Genomic DNA, 21,124 nt, shown 5'->3' with positions numbered 1-21,124 from the left:
ATCAAGTTCTACTTTCCTCCCACTCACTTCTTTCGAGAGAAACTCCTTCTCTGGAAAGGATCCATTCTTAGCAAAGAATATCTTGCCTTCGGATCTGTGATAGAAGGTGTACCCAACTGTTTCTTTTGGGTATCCTATGAAGACACATTTCTATGATTTGGGTTCAAGCTTATCAGGTTGAAGCATTTTCACATAAGCATCGCAACCCCAAACTTTAAGAAATGACAGCTTAGGTTTTCTTGCCAAACCACAGTTCATATGGTGTCGTTTCGACGGATTTAGATGGTGCCCTTTTTAACGCGAATGCAACCGTCTCTAAAGCATAACCCCAAAACGATAGTGGTAAATTGGTAAGAGACATCATAGATCGCACCATATCTAATAAAGTACGGTTACGACGTTCGGACACACCATTACGCTGTGGTGTTCCAGGTGGCGTGAGTTGCGAAACTATTCCACATTGTTTCAAATGAAGACCAAACTCGTAACTCAAATATTCGCCTCCGCGAACAGATCGTAGAAACTTTATTTCCTTGTTACGATGATTTTCCACTTCACTCTGAAATTCTTTGAACTTTTCAAATGTTTCAGACTTATGTTTCATTAAGTAGATATACCGATATATGCTCAAATCATCTGTGAAAGACAGAAAATAACGATACCCGCCGCGAGCCTCAACACTCATCGGACCGCATACATCAGTATGTATTATTTCCAACAAGTCAGTGGCTTGCTCCATTGTTCCGGAGAACGGAGTCTTAGTCATCTTGCCCATGAGGCATGGTTTGCAAGCATCAAGTGATTCATAATCAAGTGATTCCAAAAGCCCATCTGCATGGAGTTTCTTCATGCGCTTTACACCAATATGACCTAAATGACAGTGCCACAAATAAGTTGCACTATCATTATTAACTTTTCATCTTTTGGCCTTAATAGTATGAATAAGTGTATCACTACGATCGAGATTCAATAAAAATAGACCACTCATCAAGGGTGCATGACCATAAAAGATATTACTCCTATAAATAGAACAACCATTATTCTCTGATTTAAATGAATAACCATCTCGCATCAACCAAGATCCAGATATAATGTTCATGGGCAACGCTGGCACCAAATAACAATTATTCAGGTCTAAAATTAACCCCGAAGGTAGATGTAGAGGTAGCGTGCCGACGGCGATCACATCGACCTTGGAGCCATTTCCGACGCGCATCGTCACCTCATCCATGGCCAATCTTCATTTAATCCGTAGCCCCTGTTTCGAGTTGCAAATATGAGCAATGGAACCAGTATCAAATACCCAGGCGATACTACGAGTATTAGTAAGGTACACATCAATAACATGTATATCAAATATACCTTTCACTTTGCCATCCTTCTTATCCGCCTTGGGGGAGTTCCGCTTCCAGTGACCAGTCCCTTTGCAGTAGAAGCACTTAGTTTCAGGCTTAGGTCCAGACTTGGGCTTCTTCCCGCGAGCAGCAACTTGCTTGCTATTCTTCTTGAAGTTCCCCTTCTTCCCTTTGCCCTTTTTCATGAAACTAGGGTCTTGTTAACCATCAATACTTGATGCTCCTTCTTGATTTCTACCTCTGCAGCCTTAAGCATTGCGAAGAGCTCGGGAATTGTCTTTTCCATCCCTTGCATATTATAGTTCATCACGAAGCCTTTATAGCTTGGTGGCAGTGATTGAAGAACTCTATCAATAACACTATCATCCAGAAGATTAACTCCCAGCTGAGTCAAGTGATTACGATACCCAGACATTCTGAGTATGTGTTCACTGACAGAACTGTTCTCCTCCATTTTGCAGCTATAGAACTTGTTGGAGACTTCATATCTCTCAACTCGGGCATTTGCTTGAAATATTAACTTCAACTCTTGGAACATCTCAAATTCCCCATGACGTTCAAAACGTCTTTGAAGTCCCGATGCTAAGCCGTAAAGCATGGCACACTGAACTATCGAGTAGTCATCAACTTTAGCTTGCCATACGTTCATAACGTCCAGAGTTGCTCCTGCAGTAGGGCTTGCACCTACGGCGCTTCCAGGACGTAATTCTTATGTGCAGCAATGAGGATAATACTCAAGTTATGGACCCAGTCCATGTAGTTGCTACCATCATCTTTCAACTTAGCTTTCTCTAGGAACACATTAAAATTCAAGGGAACGGTAGCACGGGACATTGATCTACAACAACATAGATATGCGAAAACTATCAAGACTAAGTTCATGATAAATTAAAGTTCAATTAATCATATTACTTAAGAACTCCCACTTAGATAGACATCCATCTAGTCATCTAAATGATCACGTGATCCATATCAACTAAACCATGTCCGATCATCACGTGAGATGGAGTAGTTTTCAATGGTGAACATCTCTATGTTGATCATATCTACTATATGATTCACGTTCGACCTTTCGGTCTCAGTGTTCCAAGGCCATATCTGCATATGCTAGCCTCGTCAAGTTCAACCCGAGTATTCTGCACGTGCAAAACTGTCTTGCACCCGTTGTATGTGAACGTAGAGTTATCACACCCGATCATCACATGGTGTCTCGGCACGACGAATTGTCGCAACGGTGCATACTCAGGGAGAACACTTATACCTTGAAATTTAGTGAGGGATCATCTTATAATGCTACCACTGTACTAAGCAAAATAAGATGCATAAAAAGATAAACATCACATGCAATCAAAATATGTGACATGATATGGCCATCATCATCTTGTGCCTTTGATCTCCATCTCCAAAGCACTGTCATGATCTCCATCGTCACCTGCTTGACACCTTGATCTCCATCGTAGCATCGTTGTCGTCTCGCCAACTATTGCTTCTACAACTATCGCTACCGCATAGTGATAAAGTAAAGCAATTACATCGCGATTGCATTTCATACAATAAAGCGACAACCATAAGGCTCCTTCCAGTTGCCGATAACTTTTACAAAACATGATCATCTCATACAATAACGTATATCACATCATGTCTTGACCATTTCACATCACAACATGCCCTGCAGAAACAAGTTAGACGTCCTCTACTTTGTTGTTGCAAGTTTTACGTGGCTGCTCCGGGCTTCTAGCAAGAACCGTTCTTACCTACGCATCAAAACCACAACGATTTTTCATCAAGTGTGCTATTTTAACCTTCAACAAGGATGTCGTAGTCAAATTCGATTCAGCAAAAGTTGGAGAAACAGACACCCGCCAGCCACCATTATGCGAAACAAGTTGCATGTCTGTCGGTGGAACCGGTCTCATGAACGTGGTCATGTAAGGTTGGTCCAGGCCGCTTCATGCAACAATACCGTTGGATCAAAATAAGACGTTGGTGGTAAGCAGTATGACTATTATCACCCACAACTCTTTGTGTTCTACTCGTGCATATCATCTACGCATAGACGTGGCTCGGATGCCACTGTTGGGGAACGTAGCATGCAATTTCAAAAAATTTCCTTTGATCACGCAAATCTATCTAGGAGATGCATAGCAGCGAGAGGGGGAGAGTGTGTCCACGTACCCTCGTAGACCGAAAGCGGAAGCGTTAGGTTAACGCGGTTGATGTAGTCGAATGTCTTCACGATCCAACCGATCGAGTACCGAACGTACGACACCTCCGAGTTCAACACACGTTCAGCTCGATGACATCCCTCAAACTCTTGATCCAGCAGAGGGTCGAGGGGGAGTTTCGTCAGCACGACGGCGTGGTGACGGTGATGGTGATGTGATCCACGCAGGGCTTCGCCTAAGCACTACGACGCTATTACCGGAGGAGTAAACTATGGAGGGGGGCACCGCACACGGCTAAGAGAATAACGGTTGTCCTTTGGGGTGCCCCCTTGCCCCCGTATATAAAGGAGGGGAGGAGGAGGCCGGCCACCAATGGACGCGCAAAGGGGGGGAGTCCTACTAGGACTCCACTCCTAGTAGGATTCGGCCCCCCTTTTTTCCTTTCTCATGGAGGTGAAAGAGGGAAGGAGAGGGAGAGGGAGAGGGAAAGAGGAAAGGGGGACGCGCCCCCCCTTTGTCCAACTCGGACTCCCTTTGGGGGGGCGCACCACCCTGCGGGCTCCCCTCTCTTTCTCCCCTACGGCCCATGAAGGCCCATTACTTCCCCGGGGGGTTCCCGTAACCCCTCGGTAACCCGATAAATACCCGAAATGTCCCAAAACCATTCTGGTGTCCGAATACCTTCGTCCAATATATCAATCTTTACCTCTCGACTATTTAGAGACTCCTCGTCATGTCCGTTATCTCATCCGGGACTCCGAACAATCTTCGATCACCAAAAAAAAACTCATAATACAAATCATCATCGAACGTTAAGCGTGCGGACCCTACGGGTTCGAGAACTATGTAGACATGATCGAGACACATCTCCGATCAATCACCAACAGCGGAACCTGGATGCTCATATTGGTTCCTACATATTCTACGAAGATCTTTATCGGTCAAACCGCATAACAACATACATTGTTCCCTTTGTCATCGGTATGTTGCTCGAGATTTGATCGTCGGTATCCTCATACCTAGTTCAATCTCATTACCGGCAAGTCTCTTTATTCGTTCCGTAATGCATCATCCCGTAACTAAGTCATTAGTCACATTGCTTGCAAGGCTTATAGTGATGTGCATTACCGACAGGGCCCAGAGATACCTCTCCGATACTCGGAGTTACAAATCCTAATATTGATCTATGCCAACCCAACAAACACCTTCGGAGACACCTGTAGAGCATCTTTATAATCACCCAGTTATGTTGTGACGTTTGATAGCACACAAGGTGTTCTTCCAGTATTCGGGAGTTGCATAATCTCATAGTCAGAGGAATATGTATAAGTCATGAAGAAAGCAATAGCAATAAAACTTAACGATCATAATGCTAAGCTAACAGATGGCTCTTGTCCATCTCATCATTCTCCTAATGATGTGATACCGTTCATCAAATGACAACACATGTCTATGGTTAGGAAACTTAACCATCTTTGATTAACGAGCTAGTCAAGTAGAGGCATACTAGGGACACTCTGTTTTGTCTATGTATTCACACATGTACTAAGTTTCCGGTTAATACAATTCTAGCATGAATAATAAACATTTATCATGATATAAGGAAATATAAATAACAACTTTATTATTGCCTCTAGGGCATATTTCCTTCAGTCTCCCACTTGCACTAGAGTCAGTAATCTAGTTTACATAGTAATGATTCTAACACCCATGGAGTCTTGGTGCCGATCATGTTTTTCTCATGGAAGAGGCTTAGTCAACGGGTCTGCAACATTCAGATCCGTATGTATTTTGCAAATCTCTATGTCTCCCTCCTTGACTTGATCGCGGATAGAGTTGAACCATCTCTTGATGTGTTTGGTTCTCTTGTGAAATATGGATTCCTTCACTAAGGCAATTGCTCCAGTATTGTCACAAAAGATTTTCATTGGACCCGATGCACTAGGTATTACACCTAGATCGGATATGAACACCTTCATCAAGACTCCTTCATTTGCTGCTTTTGAAGCAGCTTTGTACTCCGCTTCGCATGTAGATCCCACCATGGCGCTCTACTTGGAACTGCATCAACTGACAGCTCCACCATTCAATATAAATACGTATCCGGTTTGTGACTTAGAGTCATCCGGATCAGTGTCAAAGCTTGCATCGACGTAACCATTTATGACAAGCTCTTTATCACCTCCATAAACGAGAAACATATCCCTAGTCCTTTCGAGGTATTTCAGGATGTTCTTGACCGCTGTCCAGTGATCCACTCCTGGATTACTTTGGTACTGTGACGCCCCTGATTTGACCGTACACTAATCATGCACGCAAATGTGTACGACCAAGATCAGGGACTCACGGGAAGATATCACAACACAACTCTAAAACATAAATAAGTCATACAAGCATCATAATACAAGCCAGGGGCCTCGAGGGCTCGAATACAAGTTCTTGATCACAGACGAGTCAGCGGAAGCAACAATATCTGAGTACAGACATAAGTTAAACAAGTTTGCCTTAAGAAGGCTAGCACAAAAGTAGCAACGATCGAAAAGGCAAGGCCTCCTGCCTAGGACCTCCTAACTACTCCTCGAAGCCGAACTCCATGTAGCATCATCCTCGGGATCTCTAGCTCCTGGACTCCAGCATCTGGTTGCGACAATCCGGTATAGAAAAGGGGAAAAGAGGGAGAAAAGCAACCGTGAGTACTCATCCAAAGTACTCGCAAGCAAGGAGCTACACTACATATGCATGGGTATATGTGTAAAGGGCCATATCAGTGGACTGAACTGCAGAATGCCAGAATAAAAGGGGGATAGCTAGTCTTGTCGAAGACTATGCTTCTGGCCATCTCCATCTTGCAGCATGTAGAAGAGAGTAGATTGAAGTCCTCCAAGTAGCATCGCATAGCATAATCCTACCCGGCGATCCCCTCCTCGTCGCCCTGTTAGAGAGCGATCACCGGGTTGTATCTGGCACTTGGAAGGGTGTATTTTATTCAGTATCCGGTTCTAGTTGTCATAAGGTCAAGGTACAACTCCGGGTCGTCCTTTTACCGAGGGACACGGCTATTCGAATAGATAAACTTCCCTGCAGGGGTGCACCACATAACCCAACACGCTCGATCCCATTTGGCCGGACACACTTTCCTGGGTCATGCCCGGCCTCGTAAGATCAACACGTCGCAGCCCCACCTAGGCTCAACAGAGAGGTCAGCACGCCGGTCTAAACCTATGCGCGCAAGGGTCTGGGCCCATCGCCCTATGCACACCTGCACGTTGCGTACGCGGCCGGAAGCAGACCTAGCCCCCTTAATACAAGCGCAAGCTTACGGTCCAATGCGGCGCGCGCCACTCAGTCGCTGACGTCAAAAGAGCTTCGGCTGATACCACGACGTCGGGATACCCATAACTACTCCCGCGTAGATGGTTAGTGCGTATAGACCAAATGGCCAGACTCAGATCAAATACCAAGAACTCGTTAAGCGTGTTATGTATCCGCGAACGCCGACCAGGGCCAGGCCCATCTCTCTCCTAGGTGGTCTCAACCTGCCCTGTCGCTCCGCCATAAAGTAACAGTCGGGGGCCGTCAGGAACCCAGGCCCACCTCTACCGGGATGGAGCCACCTGTCCTTTCAGCCCCCTCATCAGAATCACTTGCGGGTACTCAACGAGCCGACCCGACTTTAGTCACCACATGTGTCATGTATATAATGTATATAGTATATACCCGTGATCACCTCCCGAAGTGATCACGGCCAAGTAGTATAGCATGGCAGACGGACAAGAGTGTAGGGCCACTGATGGAACACTAGCATCCTATACTAAGCAGTAGGATAGCAGGTAAGGGTAACAATTGTAGTAACAAAGACAGGCTATGCATCAGGATAGGATTAACGGAAAGCAGTAACATGCTACACTACTCTAATGCAAGCAGTATAGAGAAGAATAGGCGATATCTGGTGATCAAGGGGGGGGGCTTGCCTGGTTGCTCTGGCAAGAAGGGTTCGTCGTCGATGTAGTCGATCACAGGGGTACCGGCAGCGGTCTCGGGGTCTACCGGAAAGAAGTAACGGATGGGAACACAATAAATAACAGAGCAAACAAAGCATCACAAAGCATAACATGTCAATACGCGGTGCTAGGTGTGCCCTAACGCAGTGCGAGGTGATACTGGCGAAGGGGGGAACATCGGGAAAGTATTCCCGGTGTTTCGCGTTTTCGGACAGATGAACCGGAGGGGGAAAGTTGCGTGTTTGCTATGCTAGGGATGTGTGGCGGACGAACAAGCTGCGTATCCGGATTCGTCTCGTCGTTCTGAGCAACTTTCATGTACAAAGTATTTTCATCCGAGTTACGGATTATTTTATATTAATTTTTAAAGATTTAAACAATTTCTAGAAGTTCTGGTTTTATATTAGTTCAAATTAAAAACAGAATATACTTTTGTCACCTAGTGCTACCCTAGCATGTGAGTATGACAATGGGGCCAGTGGGGTTGGGTTGACCCGGTCAAAGGTTGACTGGTCAACATATGAATAGTGTAAGTGGGTCTCGTGTGTCATTGTCTTTTGATTAATAAAATGGTAATTAACCAGGGTGGTCCCACATGTCATTTACACTATACCTAACCACTACTTAGCCTAACTACTAATTAGCTAACCTACCTAACCAGGATCGGCCTCATCCACACACGTACGCACACACACAACGCGCTCACACACACTCGACTACGCACACATCACGCACACACACTGGCGCACACGACCATGGCCGTGGCCAGCAGCAGCAGGCAGCGGCGCACGGCTAGCAACGGCGGCACCTAGTGGCAGCAGCAGTACGAGAGCAGCAGGGGCACCTAGCGGCAGCGGCAGTACGAAGAGCAGCAGCAGATGGAAGTTAAGCAGCAGCAGCTCACGCACACACATATGTACGCGTACACGCGAGCTCGGATGTGCTCGGGGACGGCAAATGGCGACCGGATCGAGGCGGGGGAAGAAGGGATCCGGAGGAGTTGCTCACCGTGAGTCCATTGGCACGCTCGGGGAGGGTCGGGGTGGACCGGAGAGGCGGTGGTGATGGCGAGACGGCGACGTCCGAACGAAGAAGACGAAGACTGTGCCTGCTACGCAGCTCCCTGCCTCGTTCCAATGCCCTGAACGGACGCGGTAGAGCGCGGCGAACCTCCAGGATGTGCTCCCGTATGCCGGAGAGGCCGGTGGACGCGTCAACGACGGCGAGGCAGCGGTGACCGCGTGAGCTTGCGAGCTCAAAATCGAGCCATAGGAGAGGGGGGCGATGGGGATCGAGGGGGAATGAATGAGGGCGAGCTAGGGTTTCTGGGGGACGCCTTAGTAGGCCGAGGGAGGGTGCGGATGGCCGGCACGTGGCCCTGGCGCCATGGATGGCCGGCACGCACGGCTCTGCCTCTCCCCTGCGAGAGGTAGGGGAAAAGGCCGGCCAGCTGGGCTGGGCCTGGTACAGTGTTAGTACTGGGCTTAGTGAACAGGGGGATTTCTCCCTTTCTTTTCTTCATCTTTATCTTTTTCTGTTTTCCAATTTAGCTATTGTTTTTCTAAATAGTTTAGTGATCAAATGAATTTTTTTAAATATGAAACTTCGCACAAAAATGATATGCAATATTCTAGGGTTGCACAAAAACTAATGAGTGCATTCGCAATTTATTTGATTTTCGGTTTGAATTTAAATGTGTTGAACACGTGTTGCTGGGTGTGTTTTAAATACTTTAGGGGCACTTTAACAACTCAAATAATGTTAGTTTCTACATGTAAATTATATAGTGATTATTTTCAACCCAACAAACATTTTTTTTGTTCTACCGTTTAAAGAAATATTATTTTGACTTGAAATTTAAATTTGAATTTGAATTTGATTTTTATTAAGTGGCAATGTGCATAGTAATCATGATGACATGGCCACCATTAGGGGGGATTACTGTAGCATGATTCTCGGGATGTTACAGGTACCACCCAGCTAAACTTATAGCAAGGCACACATCAGGTATGGTACACAGCATTGCATACATGACAGAACCTATGGCTGATGCATAGGGAATGACTTTCATGTTCTCTCTATCTTCTGCAGTTGTCGGGCATTGAGTCCGACTCAACTTCACACCTTGTAACACATGCAAGAACCCTTTCTTTGACTCATCCATTTTGAACTTCTTCAAAACTTTATCAAGGTATGTGCTTTGTGAAAGTCCAATTAAGCGTCTTGATCTATCTCTATAGATCTTGATGCCCAATATATAAGCAGCTTCACCGAGGACTTTCATTGAAAAATTCTTATTCAAGTATCCTTTTATGCTATCCCGAAATTCTGTATTATTTCCAATTAACAATATGGCATCCACATATAATATTAGAAATGTTACAGAGCTCCCACTCACTTTTTTGTAAATACAGGCTTCTCCAAAAGTCTTTATAAAACCATATGCTTTGATCATACTATCAAAGCGTATATTCCAACTCCGAGAGGCTTGCACCAGTCCATAAATGGATCGCTGGAGCTTGCACACTTTGTTAGCACCTTTAGGATCGACAAAACCTTCTGGTTGCATCATATACAACTCTTCTTTAAGAAATTCATCAAGGAATGCAATTTTGACATCCATTTGCCAAATTTCATAATCATAAAATGCGGCAATTGCTAACATGATTCGGACAGACTTAAGCATCGCTACAGGTGAGAAGGTCTCATCATAGTCAACTCCTTGAACTTGTCAAAAACCTTTCGCAACAACTCAAGCTTCGTAAACAGTAACATTACAGTCAACGCTAGTCTTCTTCTTGAAGAACCATTTATTCTCTATGGCTTGCCGATCATCGGGCAAGTCAACCAAAGTCCAGACTTTGTTCTCATACATGGATTCCATCTCAGATTTCATGGCCCCAAGCCATTTCGCGGAATCTGGGCTCATCATCGCTTCCTCATAGTTCATAGGTTCATCATGGTCTAGTAACATGACTTCCAGAACAGGATTACCGTACCACTCTATTGTGGAACGTACTCTGGTTGACCTACGACGTTCGATAGTAACTTGATCTGAAGTTTCATGATCATCATCATTAACTTCCTCACTAATTGGTGTAGGTATCACTGGAACTGATTTTTGTGATGAACTACTTTCCAATTCAAGAGAAGGTACAACTACCTCATCAAGTTCTACTTTCCTCCCACTCACTTCTTTCGAGAGAAACTCCTTCTCTAGAAAGGATCCATTCTTAGCAACGAATATCTTGCCTTCGGATCTGTGATAGAAGGTGTACCCAACCGTTTCTTTTGGCTATCCTATGAAGACACATTTCTATGATTTGGGTTCAAGCTTATCAGGTTGAAGCTTTTTCACATAAGCATCGCAACCCCAAACTTTAAGAAACGACAGGTTAGGTTTTCTTGCCAAACCACAGTTCATATGGTGTCGCTTCGACGAATTTAGATGGTGCCCTATTTAACGCGAATGCAACCATCTCTAAAGCGTAACCCCAAAATGATAGTGGTACATTGGTAAAAGACATCATAGATCACACCATATCTAATAAAGTACGGTTACGACGTTCGGACACACCATTACGATGTGGTGTTCCAGGTGGCGTCAGTTGCGAAACTATTCCACATTGTTTCAAATGAAGAACAAACTTGTAACTCAAATATTCGCCTCCGCGATTAGATCGTAGAAACTTTATTTCCTTGTTACGATGATTTTCCACTTCACTTTGAAATTCTTAGAACTTTTCAAATGTTTCAGACTTATGTTTCATTAAGTAGATATACCCATATCTGCTCAAATCATCTGTGAAAGTTAGAAAATAACGATACCCGCCGCGAGCCTCAACACTCATCGAACCGCATACATTAGTATGTATTATTTCCAACAAGTCAGTGGCTCGCTCCATTGTTCCGGAGAACGGAGTCTTAGTCATCTTGCCCATGAGGCATGGTTCACAAGGATCAAGTGATTCATAATCAAGTGATTCCAAAAGCCCATCTGCATGGAGTTTCTTCATGCGCTTTACACCAATATGACCTAAACGACAGTGCCACAAATAAGGTGCACTATCATTATTAACTTTTCATCTTTTGGCCTCAATATTATGAATATGTGTATCACTACGATCGAGATTCAATAAAAATAGACCACTCATCAAGGGTGCATGACCATAAAAGATATTACTCATATAAATAGAACAACCATTATTCTCCGATTTAAATGAATAACTGTCCCGCATCAAACACGATCCAGATATAATGTTCATGCGCAATGCTGGCACCAAATAACAATTATTCAGGTCAAAAATTAATCCCGAAGGTAAATGTAGAGGTAGCATGTTGTAGCGATCCGACCTCGGACGGTCAAATCTCTGTGCATAAGTGTCATCCCTGGATCGGTAATGCTGACACACACAGTACTTGAAGGGTTTATAACAGAGTACAATCACACACTTATTACATCGAATGTCTGAAAAGAGAACTATTACAATAATATGGCTTAAGGCCATCTAAATAAGATAACTGCGGAAGCATCAAAGGTAAGTGAGTCCATCAACTCCAACGGCATAGCCGAGTGCACGACAACGACCTAGCGCACCTTACTCTTCGTCTGAAAAGTCTGCAACATAATATGTTGCAGCCCGGAACGGGTCAGCACATGGAATATGCTGGCAAAAATAACACAATAGAGCAATGAACAGGTAAATGCTATCACTACATGTATATATGGCTGGTGGAGGCTCTATGGTTATCATGTTTTTGCGAAAAGCCAATTTTTCCCTACTGCAAAGGAAATATGTTTTATTTAACGATCATGGTAATTGATAAACATTGAAAGGTTCCTCCAACTCAATCCCAATTAAGCAGTATTAATAACCCAACAAATTAATTTAAAAGAGTGATGAGATCAACATGATAATTCAAGAACCAGATACTCAAGATGTCCATAACCGGGGACACGGCTAACCATGATTAGTTTGTACACTCTGCAGAGGTTTGCGCACTTTTCCCCACAAGACTCGATCTCCTCCGTTGGATTTCTCGCACTACATGGTGTTTGAGAAACGGATGACCGAGACATAGTCTTTCAGATGCATTAATTGTTTACTCTGGGTAGACAGTTACACCTACTTTCCCCTACATCTGCTAGCCTACCACTGAAAGAGGTCACGCAATATACTCAACTATGCCAGAGCCCATAATGGCTTGTGGCTGCACACGGAAGTTTCTAGCACGAATAATCTTATGATCCCTTTGAGCCTGGGTGGCGAGCCGTAGGATGATCACACGGGTACTCCGGGATATCCTAGGACAACACTGGATTCTCCAGGTGCCCGCAACCAATCCACCCAGATGTGTATTTAAGTAGCCACCTTAAGTTAACCATTAATTAACAACTCTCACATCTGTCATGGATACACTCAACCAATCCACGTCTACGAGCATAGCATAGCAGTATAAGCATAATGTAGAAGTAACTCCAAGGGTTTGATAATAATAAAGGTCAATAGGTTGTACCTCATCAACTACTTACCAATACCCACATGTTAATCAGATCCTACTCATGCAATGTTTGAGGATTGGAACTAATGCATAAAAACTGGGTAATAAAGGGTATGATCAAAGTGTTACTTGCCTTGCTGACGATCTGCAAACCCTAGAGACTCGTAGTAGCACGCTTCGCACTCCGGAAATTCTATCGCAAACAAACAATAGCATACATAAGCACTCAAGCATAGATGCAAGAGTAAAAGTCAGATAAGAAAGTCCAAACTGAAAGTTCAACTGAAGAGCTTCGATTTGCAAAAAGAATCAATCGAATCGGAGCTACGGAACTGAAACTACGATCAAAAGAAGTTCGAAATCAAATCTGCTTGAAACCAAATTTTAAATTGCCAAAATCATGTTCAAGTTGATTAACTAGAAAGAGGGGTTCGAGACGAAGATTTTGGCGCTGGTTTCACTGGATTTGGACGAACGGTTGAAAAGTTGCGACGGTTTGAAGATCAGGGGCTAATCTGTGATAAAAATATTCGCGGATAGGTCCCTGGACGAAAATAAAATAAAAATAAAAACCTATCGAACGAACGTCCGCTAACAGAGACAAACGAACGAATTCGTTCGTTATTAGATCTAAACGAGCGAACGTTCGCAAAATAGCTCTAAACCGAGAAAACCGAGGAAAACCGACATATAAAAAACGAACTAGATCTAGGGTTTACTGAAATAAACCGACAAAAAACAGACAAAACCGGCGGCGGCGGGCGGCGTGGTCAACGGCGAGGCGGCGAGGCTCCGCGGGCGGCGGCGCGGTGCAGCGGCAGGCGGCGGCAGCAGCGAACGCGGCGGGGGCGAGCGCGGCAGGCGGCGGTGGCTGCTGCTGCTTGCTGCTGTGGGCGGCGGTGGTGGTGGTGAGAGGGGCCGGGGCGTCGGCTTATAAAGCCTCGGGGGGGCTTGCGCGAGGGGGCACGGCCTCGAGAGGCGTGTCCCGACGGGACTCGGCGGTGGCGGCGCGAGCGCTCGAGACTTCGGTCCCGAGTCAGAGCAGGAGGCGGATGGCGCGAACGGGCCGGCTGGGCTTCGGCCCAGTTCAGTTCGGAGAGTTTTTTTAAATAAATTCCGCCGAAGGAAAAATCCTAAATAAATATAAATAAAAAATTCTAAAAATGCCAAAAACAATTTTCACCGTCTAAATAAAATATTTAGAACAAAGTGAACATTTTTTGGCCCTAATATACAATTTTGAATAATGCATATTTTTTTCTAATTCAAATAAAATAGCACTAAAAATCCAAATAAATTATTTATTTGATTTTAACATTTTTCCTCCAATATTTCTTTTATTTTGGAGAAGTCATTTTATCTCCTCTCTTTTATTTTTATATTGGGAATATTTCGGAGAAAAAAATAATAAAACCAAAATGATCCTCTTTTCAAATTTGAGAAAAATTCAAATATGAAAATAATGAAATCCCCAACTCTCTCCGTGGGTCCTTGAGTTGCTTAGGATTTTCTAGGATCGCAAACGAGATGCAATTAAAATATGATATGCATATGATGACCTATTTATAACATTCCAAATTGAAAATTTGGGATGTTACACGTGCCGACTGCGATCACATCGACCTTGGAACCATTTCCGACGTGCATCTTCACCTCGTCCTTGGCCAATCTTCTTTAATCCGTAGCCCCTGTTTCGAGTTGTAAATACGAGCAACAGAACCAGTATCAAATACTCAGGCGCTACTACGAGCATTAATAAGGTACACATCAATAACATGTATATCAAATATACCTTTCACTTTGCCATCCTTCTTATCCGCCTTGGGGCAATTCCGCTTCCAGTGGCCAGTCCCTTTGCAGTAGAAGCACTCAGTTTCAGGCTTAGGTCCAGACTTGGGCTTCTTCCCGGGAGCAGCAACTTGCTTGCTATTCTTCTTGAAGTCCCCCTTTTTTCCTTTGCCCTTTTTCTTGAAACTAGGGTCTTGTTAACCATCAACACTTGATGCTCCTTCTTGATTTCTACCTCTGCAGCCTTAAGCATTGCGAAGAGCTCGGGAATTGTCTTTCCATTCCTTGCATATTATATTCATCACGAAGCCTTTATAGCTTGGTGGCAGTGATTGGAGAACTATGTCAATAACACTATCATCCGGACGATTAACTCCCAGCTGAGTCAAGTGGTTATGGTACCCAGACATTCTGAGTATGTGTTCACTGACAGAACTGTTCTCCTCCATTTTGCAGCTATAGAACTTGTTGGAGACTTCATATCTCTCAACTCGGACATTTGCTTGAAATATTAACTTCAACTCTTGGAACATCTCATATGCCCCATGATGTTCAAAACGTCTTTGAAGTCCCGATTCTAAGCCATAAAGCATGGCACACTGAACTATCGAGTAGTCATCAGCTTTAGCTTGCCAGACGTTCATAACGTCCGGAGTTCCTCCTGCAGCAGGCCTCGCACCTAGCGGTGCTTCCAGGACGTAATTCTTTTGTGCAGCAATGAGGATAATTCTCAAGTTACGGACCCAGTCCGTGTAGGTTCTACCATCATCTTTCAACTTAGCTTTCTCTAGGAACGCATTAAAATTGAAGGGAACGGTAGCACGGGCCATTGATCTACAACAACATAGATATGCAAAGACTATCAGGACTAAGTTCATGATAAATTAAAGTTCAATTAACCATATTATTTAAGAACTCCCACATAGATAGACATCCATCTAGTCATCTAAATGATCACGTGATCCATATCAACTAAACCATGTCCGATCATCACGTGAGATGGAGTAGTTTTCAATGGTGAACATCTCTATGTTGATCATATCTACTATATGATTCACGTTCGACCTTTTGGTCTCAGTGTTCCGAGACCATATCTGCATATGCTAGCCTCGTCAAGTTTAACCCGAGTATTCTGCACATGCAAAACTATGTTGCACCCGTTGTATGTGAACGTAGAGCTTATCACACCCGATCCTCACATGGTGTCTCGGCACGACGAACTGTCACAACGGTGCATACTCAGGGAGAACACTTATACCTTGAAATTTAGTGAGGGATCATCTTATAATGCTACCGTCCTACTAAGCAAAATAAGATGCATAAAAAGATAAACATCACTAGCAATCAAAATATGTGACATGATATGGGTGCCTTTGATCTCCATCTCCAAAGCACCATCATGATCTCCATCATCACCGGCTTGACACCTTGATCTCCATCGTAGCATCGTTGTCGTCTTGCCAACTATTGCTTCTACAACTATCGCTACCGCATAGCGATAAAGTAAAGCAATTACATGGCGATTGCATCTCATACAATAAAGCGACAACCATAAGGCTCCTTCTAGTTGCCGATAACTTTTACAAAACATGATCATCTCATACAATAACGTATATCACATCATGTCTTGACCATATCATCACAACATGCCCTACAAAAACAAGTTAGACGTCCTCTAATTTGTTGTTGCAAGTTTTTCATGGCTGCTACAGGCTTCTAGCAAGAACCGTTCTTACCTACACATCAAAACCACAACGATTTTTCGTCAAGTGTGCTATTTTAACCTTCAACAAGGATGTCGTAGTCAAATTTGATTCAACTAAAGTTGGAGAAACAGACACCCGCCAGCCACCTTTATGCAAAACAAGTTGCATGTCTGTCGGTGGAACCATTCTCATGAACGTGGTCATGTAAGGTTGGTCCGGGCCGCTTCATCCAACAATACCGCTGAATCAAAATAAGACGTTGGTGGTAAGCAGTATGACTATTATCGCCCACAACTCTTTGTGTTCTACTCGTGCATATCATCTACGCATAGACCTGGCTCGGATGCCACTGTTGGGGAACTGTTGCAGGATACCGGTGCCTCGACGAATTGAACATTGGTTTCTCACTAAGAGAAAGCTTGTTGCACACTACAAACTCCCACGTCGGGGATCCCAACAAAAGCTAACACCGTTAGTAGTAGTCAATTTTTGGCGCCGTTGTCGAGGAGGTACATTCTTTTGCAATAGGTTTTGCATCACCTTTATTATCTCCTTGTTTTGTATCTTGCCTAGTTGTAGTGTTTTATCCTTGTGCGTGCCTTTAGTTTTGCAAAGTTATCGAAAACTAAAAAAGATTTACATTTTCAGTCCCTAGTTACTTTTCTTGCTGTCACCATGTTTCCTCTTGGGATGTGTTCTAAGAAGGTTAGAGTAGGTGATGGAGACTTGATAGGAAGAGCAAATATAGAATGCTTACTTTCTTATGTTTGGGTCCTTAAGAAGGATAAAAACATATTGCAAAGTTCTACAAGCTATGAACATGCCATTATTATGATAATTGAGGAACTAGAGGCAAAATTCTACAAGCTCTCCTTGGATTCTCTTTATAGAGAGATTTAAAAATCCACTAGGCACTATGAGGTAATGGGTAGAGCGAGGATTCCACCAAAGTTCAAGAAAATTTGTTTCCAGGAACAGGATCCGAACTTGGGAGCAGGTGCTCAACAGACATGGCCTAGAGGACGACACTTGCATTTGGTGTGGTGTCAATGAAAATTGTGACCACATATTCTTCTCATGCATAGTGGCCAAATTTATATGGAGTGTGATCTGAAACACCAGGGGGTTCTCGCGGAATCCGGCTAGGTTTGCCAAATTCCATAAACTTGTGCAAGGGACCCACAAAAAAGATAGGAAAATTTGTTGTGTGGGATTTGCTGCATTAGCATGGTAACTTTGGAGAAGGTCTTGTATTCAAGCATCGAACCAATCTTGTGTATAAATTGGGAGATCACTGGAGAGACAATAGGATCGACCACAACATGATCATCTGATCAACAATCTTTGTGCAAAGTGTCAAGCTCTTCGCGCCGCCTTGAGACGGGACAATGAGGGCTAGAAGCCATCGTCTGATCGTCTTCTTCCATTCAGAGACTCTCCGTGGGTGACCCTCATTGTTTCCTATGTCTAGTGTCTAGCTTGCAAGCGAGGTGCCACTTTGTTCGGTCACTTGTGACCCTGTATGATTTCGTTTACTTTACTTTGCACTCTTTTTGTAAGAGAAGGGCCTCAGTTTATTGCCTGGCAAGCCCCTCTCTTTTAAAAAAAGTCACTCCGCCTTGTTCGGCTTGTCCTCTACAATTTCATTATCGAATACTTCTCAAAAAAAATCTTTATCGAATACAAGAAAGCACAATTAGGTGCGAACAATGAAGTTAGACACGACGACTTTAGAATCTTGGTGTAGCTTTCAATTTGCTCAGGATATTTGTCATTCGTGCTTGCTTCAATTTCACTTGTTGATAGTATGATCAATGTTAAAGGAACCTTAATTTATTAGATTTATTACTAACAAAATACAAGTGTTTTTCTTTGTAGGCTTAACTAAACTACAAATTTAAGCAACTACGTAGCACGTGAGGCTATGGTTTTCTCCCGATCGAGAAACGTGAGGGTACTCCCTCGGGCTAGTACGGGAGCTGGTGCGCGCAGTCGAGGTTGGGCCCGACGTCGACGCCGAGGACCTGGCAGTACCGCCGGTAGAAGCCGATCCGGTTGTTGACCCGCGCGTCGTCGGCGACGTTGCACTCGAGGCCACCGTTGACGATGTTGGTGACCAGCCCGAACCCGGCCGTGCGGTTCGCGGCGGCGTCGGCCCTGCTGGGGCGGTACTCGCCGACCATCACCTGGTGGCACGACGGCTTGGTCTCCCTGGGCGTCATCCAGAACCACAACGCCGTCTGGAACGCCGTGTCCGAGCAGTTGGCCACCAGCTCCGGGTTCCGCAGCCCGTCGAACCCCAGGGCCTGCCCCGCCGGACCGTAGTTGAAATTCCTGTTCATCAGCCGGCCAGAGGTCAGAGGTCAGACTCAGAGGTCAGATGTGTGCATTCTAACGAGCCGGCGCCATGAGTGAAATTTGCAGGTAAGCTCAGGGAATTTATCAGTACCATGAGATTTGGATGGGGCCTCGGCCATGGTAGGACTTGCCGGGGTAGCACGGCCACTGCTTGTCCGTGGCGTCGCAGTAGCTGCTCTGCGGGCTGATCTCCTCCTTGTAGCACAGGCCCCACGAGTATGGGCCGTCCGGCGCGGTCGCCCACCCGCCCGTCGTCTCGTGGGAGATCTGCGCGAGGAAGGCGGCGACCTCGCGCCTGCGCGTCACGAGGTCGCCGGTGGCGCCGAACTTGGGGAACTTCCTGGTGGCGCGGATGAAGGACGCGTAGGTGTAGAACCCCTTGGCGGGGCAGACGGCGTCGTCCTTGTGCAGGAACAGGGACGAGTAGAGCTCCTCGGTGACGATCGCCCCCACCGGGCGGCACTGCCCGGCGGCGCCGTGCCGCGCCCCCGCCACGGCCGTGGCGGCCGAGAACACGGCAACGGCGATGAGGAAACGGAGGCCGCGCGCGTGAGGTGCCATTGCTGGAGTGCTTATTGGCGGCTTGCTCGACATGAGGACACGCGTGTGCGTTTTATATCCGCTCCACCGACTGCCTTACCGGTGGAGTGGCGTGAGGACATGCGGAATGCGACAATGGCGGCCGGCAGTGGTGTGGTGGGTGGGGGCGACGCATGCAGCTAGTGGCGCGGCCGTCGACCGCGCCACCATTGGTTGACTTGATCATGTCAGCGCAAGGCAAAGGATCGTGCGAGCCGGTCTGGGTCTCGCTATCGATCACCACCGGGACGTGTACCAGAAGCAAGCGGAGCACCCATGCCGCAGCTCTTGCCTACACAGGCCATGCATGCAGGCGGGCTGAATAAAGAAAGGAGCAAGAGGAAGAGGAAGAGGAAGAGGTCGTAACGGCGACGGCACAGTGGTCAGTCTGACCAAGAAACGGCCATGGATGGGCGTCCAAGCAACAAACCTTATTACATGGGGGACGGATTGCGTCCTGTTTGTTCCGGGTTGAATTGGCAAGTGGAGCTACACAAATCCAGAAGATTCAGCTATAGATTATGAGTCGTAAGTGGAGCTGTGGTGCGTCCAAGCATTACATGCCGGAAATTGGGAAATCATTGCAGCAATTGGAAGACCATTCAGCATGCGGCCGGGTGCGCAGGGTATCTAACCAGGTCAGCAGCTTACATGGTGAGTGGAGTTCGTTGGCGCAATACGACCGGTTAGTGCTGCAATACAAGAATGCGTCTCTTCTTTTTCCGAAGGAGGTAAGCATACATGCGTGTCTATTCGAGCAAGCGTTGACCGCTATAGAGTGGAAGATATGTGCACGGCCTACAAATCACGGCCAACCTTTTTTTCTTTTTTCTTCCTTTCACTCTTCTTTTTTCTACAATAATTCATATACGTGAAGATGCTATCGATTACATCCGGCCTCTGCAGCAATATAATACTCGGGGCGGCTCTACCTTGGGCTGCTGTCCCTCAAGTATTAAGAGTTGACTTTGAATCACACATTCTTAGTTTGAGACGTCCAATAGTGATGTTGAATAGTGGCATATTAGGACAGAATGAATAAAACATTAGTAGACGGGAACTGTTAGAATTATTGGGATTTAGACCATTTGTTATATCCAATAATTTCTGGGAAAATCCCATAGGCCCATGTGGCACGTTCATACATGACAAGAAAGAAGTTAAAATATTTGCGCTAGTGGAAAATGAAACCGAATGGTCGTGAATGATGACATTCATCTCCTCATTGATGGCATCAATATTTTGGTTTCGGTTCCATTTCTTCGTTAGTGCATTGGTTTCTTCATACCGTGCATGCTAGCATATTTTTTCATGCAAGAACTTGAAACGATTTGCCTACTAATGGGAGACGAAACTGACCACTTAATAGGATTTTAATAGGATTTTTAGTGTGTCTTTTCTCCTCTCCTTAATGAGAATTAGTGCGTCTATTTCAGTTTCATCTCGTTACTCATATAAGAGGTCGCTCCTCTTCCCAACGATACACAACTCTTCGCATTGTTCCAGAGCATTGCACCGCCTATCTCTTTCCCATCTCGCTTCCTGGCGTGCACCGGAGAGTGAGACAGCAGGCCTTCGAAACCTCGCCTCTTGTGATCCGGTACGGAGAGGGGCGACCAGGTTTTTGGGGAGCGTCCTTGCGCGACTGCTGGATTCTTGTTCATCGTGGC

The 21,124-nt window shown here is 45.2% G+C and overlaps 1 protein-coding gene across 1 annotated transcript; it reads right to left on the bottom strand.

The window, feature by feature from the left end:
• Positions 1 to 18,334: 18,334 nt before the first annotated feature.
• On the bottom strand, positions 18,335 to 19,458 carry LOC109739236 (chitinase 10). Its single transcript, XM_020298324.3, has 2 exons — positions 18,967 to 19,458; positions 18,335 to 18,851 (listed from the first exon to the last, which is right to left on the bottom strand). The coding sequence occupies exons 1-2, from the start codon at positions 19,434 to 19,436 to the stop codon at positions 18,485 to 18,487; spliced, it is 837 nt and encodes a 278-aa protein (XP_020153913.2). The 5' UTR covers positions 19,437 to 19,458; the 3' UTR covers positions 18,335 to 18,484.
• Between the last annotated feature and the right edge of the window lie 1,666 nt (positions 19,459 to 21,124).

The sequence above is a fragment of the Aegilops tauschii genome, chromosome 3 (assembly GCF_002575655.3).
Source record: "Aegilops tauschii subsp. strangulata cultivar AL8/78 chromosome 3, Aet v6.0, whole genome shotgun sequence".
Lineage (NCBI taxonomy): Eukaryota > Viridiplantae > Streptophyta > Magnoliopsida > Poales > Poaceae > Aegilops > Aegilops tauschii.
The sequence above is the reverse complement of the archived record's forward strand: the minus strand, read 5'-3'. Positions and strand labels throughout refer to the sequence as shown.